Source organism: Musa acuminata, chromosome BXJ2-6 (genome assembly GCF_036884655.1).
Source record: "Musa acuminata AAA Group cultivar baxijiao chromosome BXJ2-6, Cavendish_Baxijiao_AAA, whole genome shotgun sequence".
In the NCBI taxonomy this organism is placed as follows: Eukaryota; Viridiplantae; Streptophyta; class Magnoliopsida; order Zingiberales; family Musaceae; genus Musa; species Musa acuminata.
In genome coordinates this window covers 39028281-39040393 of record NC_088343.1, presented here as the reverse complement: position 1 = coordinate 39040393, position 12113 = coordinate 39028281, and the positions used below count along the sequence as shown (strand labels likewise).

The window sequence follows — 12113 nt, the reverse complement described above, 5'->3', positions numbered from 1 at the left end:
AACTTACCCCATTTTGGAAAAGATAATCATGAGGATATACATTCAGCAAAAGTGAGTTCTCAAAATGAAAAACAACTTCCGGGAATCCATCATCCACACTGTAATCAATGTCGAGAACAAACACTTAATAATTCTTATCTGATAATTAAATATCCTGATAAAAAGAAATGGCTAACACATTAGAGGTCTAACTAGATATAATGAAAATTCTTTCAGTAATTTCTGAGACATTTAATTGGCATTCTGGTTAAAAATCCAATCCTCCCAACCAAGTCAGAACAATTTAATTTTTTCAAAACCATTCAAACAAGCAATCAACTCATTTTATGTATGAAAAGATAAAATATGGACGAATAAAATGAAAATATAAAGTCAACTATAGTTCCACATTTCAGATTGATGAAATTTCGTTATATCAGTTTTTACTAGATTGTAACTGAATTTATATATGCAAAGCATTCGTGGGCTTGGTCAAAAGTGAACTACCAAAGCAATATTATATCTGGGCTGACTACAACCACATGCACAAGTTTATGCTCTCAACAATTGTACATGCTGAGTGCACTGACATGAGTTGTGTCAACTCATGTCACAATATTTTGAATAATGGATCACCATGTTATGCCATCGAGATTATTATAACTGGTGATCCAATCTCATTGATGCTATTTAGTTCTACATACACAAATAATTAAACATAAATAAAATCTGTAGACATTCCGACCATCGAATGCTTCAAGAAAAGCGAAAAAAAACATTACATAGTAAAGAAAAAAGACACACGAGTTCATGAGTTCATAGCATTCATCTTCTATCCCAACACTTTAGATGCATATTAATTTCAGAAAAATAACACACTGTACAACAAGAGACGAAGTAATACCTAAGCATGACATGCAATGACAAAGATTTGATGATCACCCGTAATCAGTCAGTTTCATATTTAACTGCCTGAAATTGTGAAACAATCTTTAATTGGAACTGTTAGCCAAAAAAATCATACCTTCCAGTATATCGGAAACATCGAAAGTCCTGATTGGTGAAGAAATTCAAATCTGGACGATTAGAGAGTACCTACAAAAAAAATGAACAATGACTAATATACGAAAAGATCTTAAAAAAAAAATCAACCAAAACCAAGAGAAGAAGTCTTTTACTGCATTCATTAGTGCGTTATAGGCAACCTCTGGTAGATAAGACAATGTTGTACCACTATCAATTATAGTCCCTTTCTTGTCACCAGTGTCAAATAAATCAGTTGGAAGCTGTAGAAAAGCTCCACCAACTTCAATTGCCTTCAAATTCACATTGTAATGTGGCCTGAAACAAAGCTAGACTTATTTAGCAGAAACAGAAAAATGATCAAATACATAAAAGCTAACAGATGGAATTATATGAAAAAACATAAAAATGCACAATCTAAAAGTTGATAACTTCATACTACAGTAGATATTAATTGGGTAGGCCAAAGATCATATCACATCATCTATGGTTTTAGTTAACTAATAGTAAACTTCAGATGAAATGATCATTCTTGCAACCCTAGAAAAAGAACCTGCAGTCAGGAAGAGAAACTATCTAAGAGAGAAAATTGACAGAGCTGTAATACTAGTAAATTTTGGTGATTCACAACATGGCCTTCAATCAAATTCCGGCAGTATTCTCAGTTTTTCTAAATATATTTTTTGTAAATATTTTTTCAGGAAGAGCAAGGGTTTGAAGCAGTCCCAGTCTGGTAGATAATTGACAAAAACATGTATGTGCCCTCTAGTACTCATGATGATGATTATTTTAAATATTCTTGGCATGGACAGGAAAGGTTATAGAAGTTTATGTTATATTTTCTATCCACTATTCACTTTCCCCTATTATTCAATTAGAAATGGATATCAAATATCATATTAGATTCCGAAAACAAGCCAATATGAGCACATTCTATAAGGTTTCTGGCATCAACTGATCCAAGTAATTCTGAGAAACATATATAATGATAGTGCCCAAAATGCAAGAATATGGTAGAGGAAAAGTAAAAAAAAAAGGTTTTAGTAAAAAGTAATAGTGGCTCATTCAGGGTTAAATGAACCAGAAGATAAACTACATTATGATTAAGCATAGCCAAATATTGGAAGCTAACATTGCCAACGAATATGCGCCTGATTACTATTGGCCACCAAAATGAAAAAAGAATCCATTTGCAAAAGATTTGTTACCCACATATAACAATCAGATCAACATTCTTAATTAACCAAGTATGTGATTGTTCAACCACAGTACGTCTTATAAGGTCATGCAACCTAAATATTAACAAGAACTTGCATCTTCATCATTCTCCAAGACAATGTATGCAATTTCAAATAATACCATCCGGTACGGACGGTATGTACCGGTTCGTTAGCTGATCGGTACACGGAACGACCGTTATTGGACAGAACGATATATATATATATATATATATATATATATATATATATATATATATATATATATATATATATATATATATATATATATATATATAAAGGAGGCGACGTCGCCCCGTGTTGACACGGACTTAGCTGGTTTTGCCTAAGTCGTGCGGCACCCTTGCGCGTCCGTCCGCAAAGGTCAGCCTCCCCGAAGCCTCCCATTGTCCCTTAGGACCAACAAAAGAGAGAACGGGTTAAAAAGAACGCCTCAATCGGGATCCACAAGCAAACATGTCCGAAAAACACTTCATAGACAATGCAAATTACAAACAGACTTTACAAGCTCTGAACAGTGGCACAACAAAGGGTAAAATGGTCCATTACAGACCGAAAAGCTCTCGCACGTGTCCACATGACACAACCTTTATTTACAAGCCTAAAGAGGCCACCAACCCAACTAAAATGGGACTTATAAGCCTTCGGTTGCCCCTCTACACGCTGTATAAGGCATGAACATGCCAACAGACACGGACAGATATAAGCATTACATCAAACATCCTGTTTCAAAGTTTGTCCGTGACATTCTCCCCCACTTATCCCTTCGACGTCCTCGTCGAAGCCTTTGTGAACACTGCAACTCTTCGCCTTTGCTGAGTCTTCAATCTTCCGCTCCAGCTGCAATGCACCTCCTGGCTCCCAGTTGCTCTCCGCTGCTGTTTTTGAGTAGTCGAACCTTTGATCCGCCATGCTGCTTCAACTCGCCAATGACTCTGACTCTGGTGTGGGGTTGGCTGAGTTGTGTTGATCCTCGTTGATTCCTGCGGATCCACCAAATGAAGGAAAAGACCATCCTTACTGCGCCAGTCTCTCAAAATTTACACATGCTGCTTGAACTGGGTGGATGCTTGTTGGAGCTTTAACGAGCATCGCCTCGCAAACTTCTGAAGTTTTGGGTCCTTCCTTCTCAAAATCTGCTCATTGACTCTTCTTTCAGTTAGTTGTCACATCCAAGTAGGTTCGCATCACTTCCGCTTTCGATTGGCATTTCGTTGGGAAATGAAGCGGACAATCTACTCTCAGTAGCACTGATCACCGTTGGTGAGGATTTGACAACTATTGTCTTCCACTATCTTCGAAGGGTCTTTGAACTTGTGCAGAGCTCCTCTGCTGGATAGATAAGAGAATTGGGGTACTCGGTTTCGCCCATTCTCTTAAGAGTTGAGAAGGCAAAGGTTACTTGACTTCGCCCGCCTCCTCGAGGTTGTACTTCATGCATCGAGCTGGTTACTGGCCTTCGCCTGCTCTTTGCTCACACTTCTGAAGCACTTGAAGTGTTTGCACTCCTTGCGTTGAGTTAGCTACTGTGATTGACCTTCTCAACGCTATCGAACTTCTGGAATGCAGGAAGTTTTCACCCCAACTTGGAGTAATTCTCTGATAGATGAGGTCGCCTCTGGGATTGTACCGTCTTCTCCATCAACCCTGCCGCCTACTCCACTGAGTAGCGAAGGTACAGCACCGCGTACTGCCTGCTTCGTTCCTTGGTCGTGCACTCTTGCATGACCCGAAGTCCTTCGCTTACGGCTATCTTGATGAGAAACTTGTTGACACCGGTCTTACGAAGTTTCTTGGCCTCTGCCCTTCAGCCTTGTCTCGGTACTTGGAGATTGCCTCTGCATGCTCCACCTTCTCGGCCCCTTTCACGACCAAGCGCTCTCCCTCCATGAGAGCAAGGGATCAATGACTTTCACGGAAGTCCCGCCTCTGCGGTACCATGGCGCTGCCATGCCCATGGCCCTACTATCCGTCGCCTCGCATCTGCATCCCTTTTCTTCATGATCAGTAGATATATCTCCGTGGCACTCCTCTGAGTCCACCTCCATTCTAACTGATGCTTGATTTTGGGTAGCTAAGTCCCTTTGGACTCGTCGTCGCTTCCTCGCCCCTTTCGACCCCCCTGCTCCAACACCTCCGTGTTCTCCAAGCAGTCCGTTTGGTCGATGGAAAGACAGACTGCAACTCCCATGCATGGCCTCTGCCATCACATTGTAGAGTTTGCACCGATTCTGTTCTCCTTAGCTTCCTTGGTAGCAACGTTCGCTTACTCGACCTTGTCCCCTGACTTGTCGGGCTCCCTTAAGCGAGTATGAGCTCTGGAGCAGTCCAACTCTCCAGCTGCTTTGATCATACCTCTGCATGATCAAGTCCCACCCATGGAACTCACCGGTACTTGCATTCGAACTTTTCCCTTGGTGGAACCCAGCCCCCATATGCTGATGACCAAGGTTTTCATCCGATGCAAAATTCGGTGCACGCCCAGAAGACCCGCCTCTGCGATACCATGGCCTTCACTCTTTGAATCCATAGCCCTTCTTGCCGCCATGTTGTTCACCGAAGTGGAGCTCCCAGTAGCTCCCGATCATACCTCCATATGATCTCATCCCTCACGGGACTCAGTCGTGTGTATCGCATTGCCACGAACTGTTCCACCATGATCCGCTGCACCATGTCGCCTCTTGGTGACATCTCCATTGCATTCTGAATTTCTGATCCTTGTGGAATAAACTCGAATTGTGAACCCTCTATGTGTGGCCTCTGCCAATACATCGCAGGGTCTCCTCCACCTTCGATTTTGTTCGCTCCTTTGGCAATCAACCTTCATCCACCCACTCTTGGGTCACACCTAGATGAAGCACCGCTCTTGGACAGTTCGTCGCCTAGTAGCTCCCGAAGTCCACCAACTTCACTATAATTTGTGCACCATTGTCTGGGTCCTGGGCCTCTGCCCCTACCAGCACAATCTTCACTGCGCACCGCTTCCTTCATAGCAACTCGAATGGCAACACTATGGCATATTCTTCAAGAGTATCCGCCTCTGCGTCCTCTTGCCCCGTGCTAAGGCCTTCTGAACCCAACTTCGCCTCCGCAAATTGAGTCGCCTTAGTTCCTCCATCAAATGCTTCTCCGAGATAAGATGCATGTGCCCCGAAGCTCCCTTCGTCTTTGGCACCATGCAAGATGAGTCCGCTCCGTCAGAATGAAGGACCCATGGAACAACATGATCCTACTCTTGCCTCTGCAAGAGTTCATGTCCTTGACCTCTGTCTAAGAAAAGCACTGTGCCTCTGCTCCATATTCCAACTTCTATGCTAGCTCCCTTCATGCGGCTTGGGTACTTCGCCAAGTTACACCCAAGTTGCTCCGCTCCTCGTTTTTGCATTGAGTCGATGGTGGCTCTCACACCCACCATTTCACGGGTCAGCCCTCCCTTGAGTCCGATCTCCACATCGACTCCAAGTGTACCTTCATAAGTTGCTTTAGGTCGCTCCCCCACTTGATCTCGCAATGCATCCACCAATGCATTCTCTCAAGCGAGATCATGCGACGACTCCTCGCCGCTTGCTCAGTCCATCGAGCTTCGTGGAGTTGTTGTTTGTTGAGGTACTCCTCCTCAACATGTGAGCTCCATGTCACATGATTCTCCCTCTGGAGAGCCGAGACTTATCCCTCCTGGATAACTGTCCCGTTGGAGCAACATTTCTCTTCGTTTTGGAGACCACCATCCCCTTGGACTACTCCGAACTGCTGAACAAACTGTGCACTGTTCTGCCTCCTGCAAATGCACTTGCTAGATTGCGACTTCATGTCAATACAGCCCCCGCTGCACCCCTCAAGGCCTAGCAACATGCTGAATTCGTTGCACACTTCAGCCTCCGACGGACGTATCCTTCACATGCCGAAGAGAAAGTTTCAATGCTCCATGGCGCCGAGTTTCGGTCGCCTTGGGATGGCCACGAACATTCCATCGTCCGCGTACAAGCTCATGCATGAGTACCAAATTCTTCGAGTTAGCAATTCCCCTCACCTATGTGAGCTTTGCATAACTCTTTTGGTCGTTGAGCAACTCATTCCACCTTGCATGGTTTCATTCTTGCCAAGCGCCTCGCTTGCCTAAAGCACCATCAAGTATAGTTGTCAACGTTGAGCCGTAGCTCAAACTCAGCCATCCCAACCTTTGTGCGCTCCAAATTCTTCCAAGCTTGCCTGTTCTCGTGGTGCCTCTTGCGCGAAGGGTTGGCCATTCCTCTGAATGTCAATCTCAGATGCCCGCTCCTCTGAGCGACTCTTTTCCCTACATCTCCATACCCGTTTTCCCTCAAACGGTCGCGCGTGTGCTGACTGCCCTCAACGCAGCCCCGCTAGGTCCCCCACGTTTGCATGTCAAGTGTTTCTATGAGTGCTTGTCCCGGCTCTGATACCATATGACACGGACTTAGCTGGTTTTGCCTAAGTCGTGCGGCACCCTTACGCGTCCGTCCGCAAAGGTCAGCCTCCCCGAAGCCTCCCATTGTCCCTTAGGACCAACAAAAGAGAGAACGGGTTAAAGGGAACGCCTCAATCAGGATCCACAAGCAAACATGTCCGAAAAACACTTCATAGACAATGCAAATTACAAACAGACTTTACAAGCTCTGAACAGTGGCACAACAAAGGGTAAAATGGTCCATTACAGACCGAAAAGCTCTCGCACGTGTCCACATGACACAACCTTTATTTACAAGCCTAAAGAGGCCACCAACCCAACTAAAATGGGACTTATAAGCCTTCGGCTGCCCCTCTACACGCTGTATAAGGCATGAACATGCCAACAGACACGGACAGATATAAGCATTACATCAAACATCCTGTTTCAAAGTTTGTCCGTGACAGTGTGGGAGAAGGAAAAGGCGACGTTGCCGAGGCAACGCGACGTCGCCTTTTATAAATAAATAAATATATATATATATATATAATCTTTTATATATAAATATATATTTATTAAATTTATATATATATATAAACAATGCGATGTCGCCCCGCTTGGGAGAAGAGAGAGGCGATGTCGCCGAATTTATATATGTATACATATATGTATATACATATATGTACATATATGTATGTATATATGTACATATACATATATATATATATACATATATATACCGAGCGGTATACCGTTTGGTATACCGCTCGGTATACAATATCGTATCGTACCATATCGAACTAACATCGAAACTCCGATACGGTACGAAATTACGAACCTTGCTCCTAGATATATATTACCAAGCCATTTTTATGTAGGATATCAAAATTAAATTTCTTTTTTTCTAGTTTACAATATAAAAAGATACACTCCTGCAGACGCAAAAATGACCTAAAAGTTCAGGGAAATAGTTCCACAGCATAAGGTGTTGCACTGCACAATATATACCAACATGGCAACATCCAATCCACCAAGTCAAGACCAAGGGTACCAATGGTACCCAACCGAAAAAAGACTTGTTTTTAGTTACATAAGACTAATTCGAGGATGAACAAGTCGAATTAAATAATTCCAAAGTACTAGTTCAAACTAAATCCTAAACTGTTGTACTAAGTTCTTCGAAGGCATGATCAAAGAGGGGCCATGAAACAATGGAGCAGTCCTCATCACGGATGCATAAAAGGATTCCACCTCAGAGTTATATTGTAAGGATATTTGCCACTTCTGGTTCCTTTTTCTTCAAAACCTTTTTGATGGCACACCAAATCTTCACATGATTGTGTACTGCCCCCATTTACCAGCTGGTAGATGCAATTTCAACCAAGGAAATCTTTGCTATAAGGATTAACATTCAGCTATTACAGCAGATTCACATGATTATCACTATTTACAAGTATAATCTAACTCTAAATCAAACTAATATAAAATTTCTCAAGATAATTTGGAAACTTACATATTTACACTCAAAATCACATCTAGAATACAAGATTCTGCTTCATTAAGGTTGACTTAGTTTCTTTTTATTTCTGATGTATCATGTCAAGGGTAGCATTCAGATACCAAATGCAACTAATGGATGAAGAAAAGTGGTACATTGTTGATTCTCACAATGCAAGTGCAAAATTAGAAAAAGTCTAAAGACCATGAATTTGACAGATCTTCTTCCCAGCTCAAATTATCTGCTGTAACTTTAAGCCTTGACTTGAAACATGAGATTTGCCTATACATCTAAGGCACCAAAACATGATAGTGAATATTCTCATATCAAATATACCCCTTTTTGCCCATGTACAGATCTACAGAATGCCACAATTATCACAAATTCAAGAAGAAAAAAATATACTTAAAATGAATTCATCAACATCTTAATGATTTTAAATACTACTAAGATGAGAAAAAGGGAAAAGATTAACAGCTAGTATCTGTAGCATAACTTACTGATCAGGCACCAAAGGTGTTGTTTTCACTTTTGGCTGTACTACGTGTCCAATAGTGAAGATTCCTCCTCCATTAATAGTATCTAAACAATGAGCAAATATCTTGCTCACTTTTCCAGAAGAAGCTAACTGTGAAATCATGGATGAATTTGACTGTCCAAAACCAAGAATTCCATCAAGTGCTTCACTTGATGAACCCAAATCCCCAGATTGTTGGGCACCACACCTGTCCAATATCATATTATCCTAAGAAAAAAAGACCAACTAAAAAGCACATAACCACCAAATAAATGAAGTTAACTAAAAAATTTTTTTTTTAAATTGACATCACTGAAGATGTACAATAGGATCTTCAGAGATACATGGCAAACTAAAAACAATCAGATGAATGTATTTGTTTTTATAAAATATAAAAAGACAGGAAAGATTGGTAGGTATACAAAAACTCCAATTTGTTACTCAGAAAATAAAACTGCAACAAAGAGTCTATTATAATGCCTAAAATCACTAAAACATAGTGTAACAATTTCCATAATTCACTTTCTTAAAAAATATGCCAACATCTTTAAAAGCTTCTCTTGACCATGAAGGAACAATAGAGAGCACCAAAAACAAGATATGGCTCAGTCAAAGATGTAATAAAAGATAAAGACTGGTTGCAAGCCTGATATCAGCCCTCCATAGAGCCTATTCCTTTCCAAGTTTAGGGCCTTTAGGCAAGAGAAAGGTTCAACTTAAAAACTATAAGTTTAGTTGATGATTAGAAAGCTTTATCACATTTGTTGCAACTTAGGCATAAGCAACCAAATAGCAATCATCAGAAGGCTTGAGAGTTCACAAAATAAGAGTGATAATGAATCAACAGTGCAAAATAATCTGAAGCTCAGAAGGACTGGCAAGAAGTCTTAAGAAACAATTTAACAACAATAACCCAGCACCATCAATCTAACTAGGGTTGCTCCATAGGTTTGAAGACTTATAAGTCACCTAATCAGATCAAGACACATGACAAAATCCTTTCTTTATTCTATTGGATGCCCCAACACCACGACCTCAACCTAACTACCACCATCTCCAAATACAAGCTGCTCTCACCCCTCATCGTCACACATCTTCATCTGGTATTCATCTTTTTGTTAGCTTACTGACATCGTCTACCTATCATATGCAACCTTAGACACTTTCATAAATTTCAATCTTCACATCACCTGTCTCTAGCTTTAACAGTCCCCATTTCTGGTGCTTCGGTCATCTTTTGCCTTTCTGCCTGATCTTAGGCCCTGACTCAACCTCCCTAGATGAAACTTGCGCCACTCATCAGGTTGCACAAAAGACCCGTGGTTGCAATGCACCTTTTCAACAAGTTGTCCAAAAAAGCATCTATAATCCATCATGAACAAGTTAAAAAAGGTGACTTGAACCTAATTCATGAGCAACCCAACTAGACAAATTACATAGGTCAAGCTATAGTAAGGAGCAGTTGATCCAACAGGAAAGGATCATGGAAGATAGAACTATAAACAAACACAACTGTTTGAATATTTAAATGGTTATGCAAGTATGAACAAATCAAATAAATCTGTGTGCAATACATATTCACTTCCATAAGATAGCAACAAATGTATCAGCAACTTAAGTACTCTAAATTTAGGGCATATTTTACCAGTCTGAAATTGGATTGATACAAGAGCTGATGATGTTCTCCACTAAATCAAGAATTTCATGTATATTCAATCTTTATGTATAACTTTGTGTTTACATAAGTGTAGTACTAACACTACCAAATAATACTGAAGTAAGATACTCGGTAGTAATTACTGTTAAGGTTAAGCAAAGCATAAGCATCCACCGTTTAACCATGCCCATAACTACAGTGAAAGCCATCAATACTTAAACCACAATCCTAAATCCTTATGCACGACACAAAAGCACTACTAGCATTGATGGATCAACTATCAAATTGGCAGCTAAAATTAGAACTCACCCAAATGTAACACTTGCATTGACCGGTTTTGTTTGGTGATTGCCAGATACTTGATTATACTGGATGGTGTCTGTCACGAAATAACCAGAAGTGGAACTCCCATCACCATATATCACACTATACTGGCACGGCAAACTAGCCTCGCAGCCAGGAATGTCCCCATACGTGGACACACAAAATTTCTCCTGGCATGATACCAAACTGCCACTCCCTGATGCCTTGGGATCATATAACGTCAACTCAACCTACAACGAGTAGCCTGATTCTTAATCCCATCACTATAAATTAGAGGTCAACAAAAGCAGAAACAACAGACACGTCCAAAATCCAAGGAAAAGAAATAACTAGTCATCATACACCGAGGTCGCTCTTCCGAGGGCAACGCTTGCAGGAGATGCAATTCACCCAGAGGATGTCGCTCCCCGTGTCGACCTGCACGTAGTACTTTTTGGACGGCATCCCGATCCCAATCTCCGCGAAATACAGCCTGCAGACCCACCGAACGACCCCCCAAAATAAGACCAAGTGATCAAAACGCAATCCAACCAAGAACGGTTACCAAACACAGAACACGAACGGGCAGCGGTCGGACCCGGTATCGGTGGGGAGGCCGAGGCCGCCGAGGGGGAGATCGACGGCGGATAGGATCCGGCCGTGCCGGCGGCTATCGTGGGCGCGGAGATCGCCGACGGTGGGCCTGCGACCGACGAACTTACGCCGCACCTTGAACACCCCAGTGGCCCGCGCCGATGTGCTCAACGCCAGCAGGACCAGCAGCAAAATAAATCCAAGAAGCAAGCATCGGGAAGAAGGCCTCCTCGGAGACATCATCACCAGAGAGGCCCCGAATTCCTCTGCCCACTATTCCTAAAGCATCATCATCGTTTTCCCGTGTGGTGGATATATAAATTACGCGAGATTGGGAAGAAAAGGGAAAGAGAAAAAAGAGTAGAAGAAGGGGGAAAATTTTGACCGCCCCCTCCCCCCACCCCCCACGAGCGCGAGGTCGGTAAGAAGCAGCAAAAGGGAAAGCGAGAGGGGAGGCGGAGAGAAGAAGACGGTGGTGAACCTGTACCGTGAAAAGGACGGAGAAGATTTGACGGTTCTATTTGATATTCCCACCCCATCACCTCCCTAAAACCGACTCGTTACTCGTTAGGGTGTTTCGTTAAACAATCAACGGAGTTCAATTGACACGGCTTTGCTTAAAGTCGGCTTTATCTACCAAACTATGCATTATTTTTCTCTGTGCGGGAACGAGGTGGTCAGCCAATTCGCCTCGTTGGCCACGTATCTTGACGTTATTGGGATGATATGGTGAACGGTGCGTTCATCGCACATTAATGGGATGGCACGACGTGGCACGTGGTCCACATCAGACGCGTGAGGCCGCGAAAAGTTTTTGACTCGACGTGTTGACGGATGGCTCCGAGGAAACGCGTGGGGGCGATGTAAATGAGTTAATTATATATTACCCATCTACT

The 12113-nt window shown here is 42.2% G+C and overlaps 1 protein-coding gene across 4 annotated transcripts in view; it reads right to left on the bottom strand.

Moving 5' to 3' along the window:
• The window catches only part of LOC135585607 (aspartic proteinase 36-like), a 34380-nt gene extending 22716 nt beyond the window's left edge, over positions 1-11664 (bottom strand). Inside the window, exons 1-7 of one of the 4 annotated variants that reach the window (XR_010488047.1) lie at positions 11207-11663; positions 10987-11116; positions 10630-10874; positions 8647-8871; positions 1158-1320; positions 1004-1074; positions 8-98 (exon numbers count right to left, since the gene is read on the bottom strand). Coding sequence is in view for 3 of the 4 variants with exons in the window: in XM_065114143.1 (XP_064970215.1) it covers positions 8-98; positions 1004-1074; positions 1158-1320; positions 8647-8871; positions 10630-10874; positions 10987-11116; positions 11207-11460 (1179 nt within the window). In the remaining variant the exon portion in view is untranslated. Of the gene's footprint in view, positions 1-7; positions 99-1003; positions 1075-1157; positions 1321-8646; positions 8872-10629; positions 10875-10986; positions 11117-11206 lie in introns of all 4 variants that reach the window. The other 3 variants (XM_065114143.1, XM_065114145.1, XM_065114144.1) reach the window with 3 other exon arrangements.
• Positions 11665-12113: the final 449 nt, after the last annotated feature.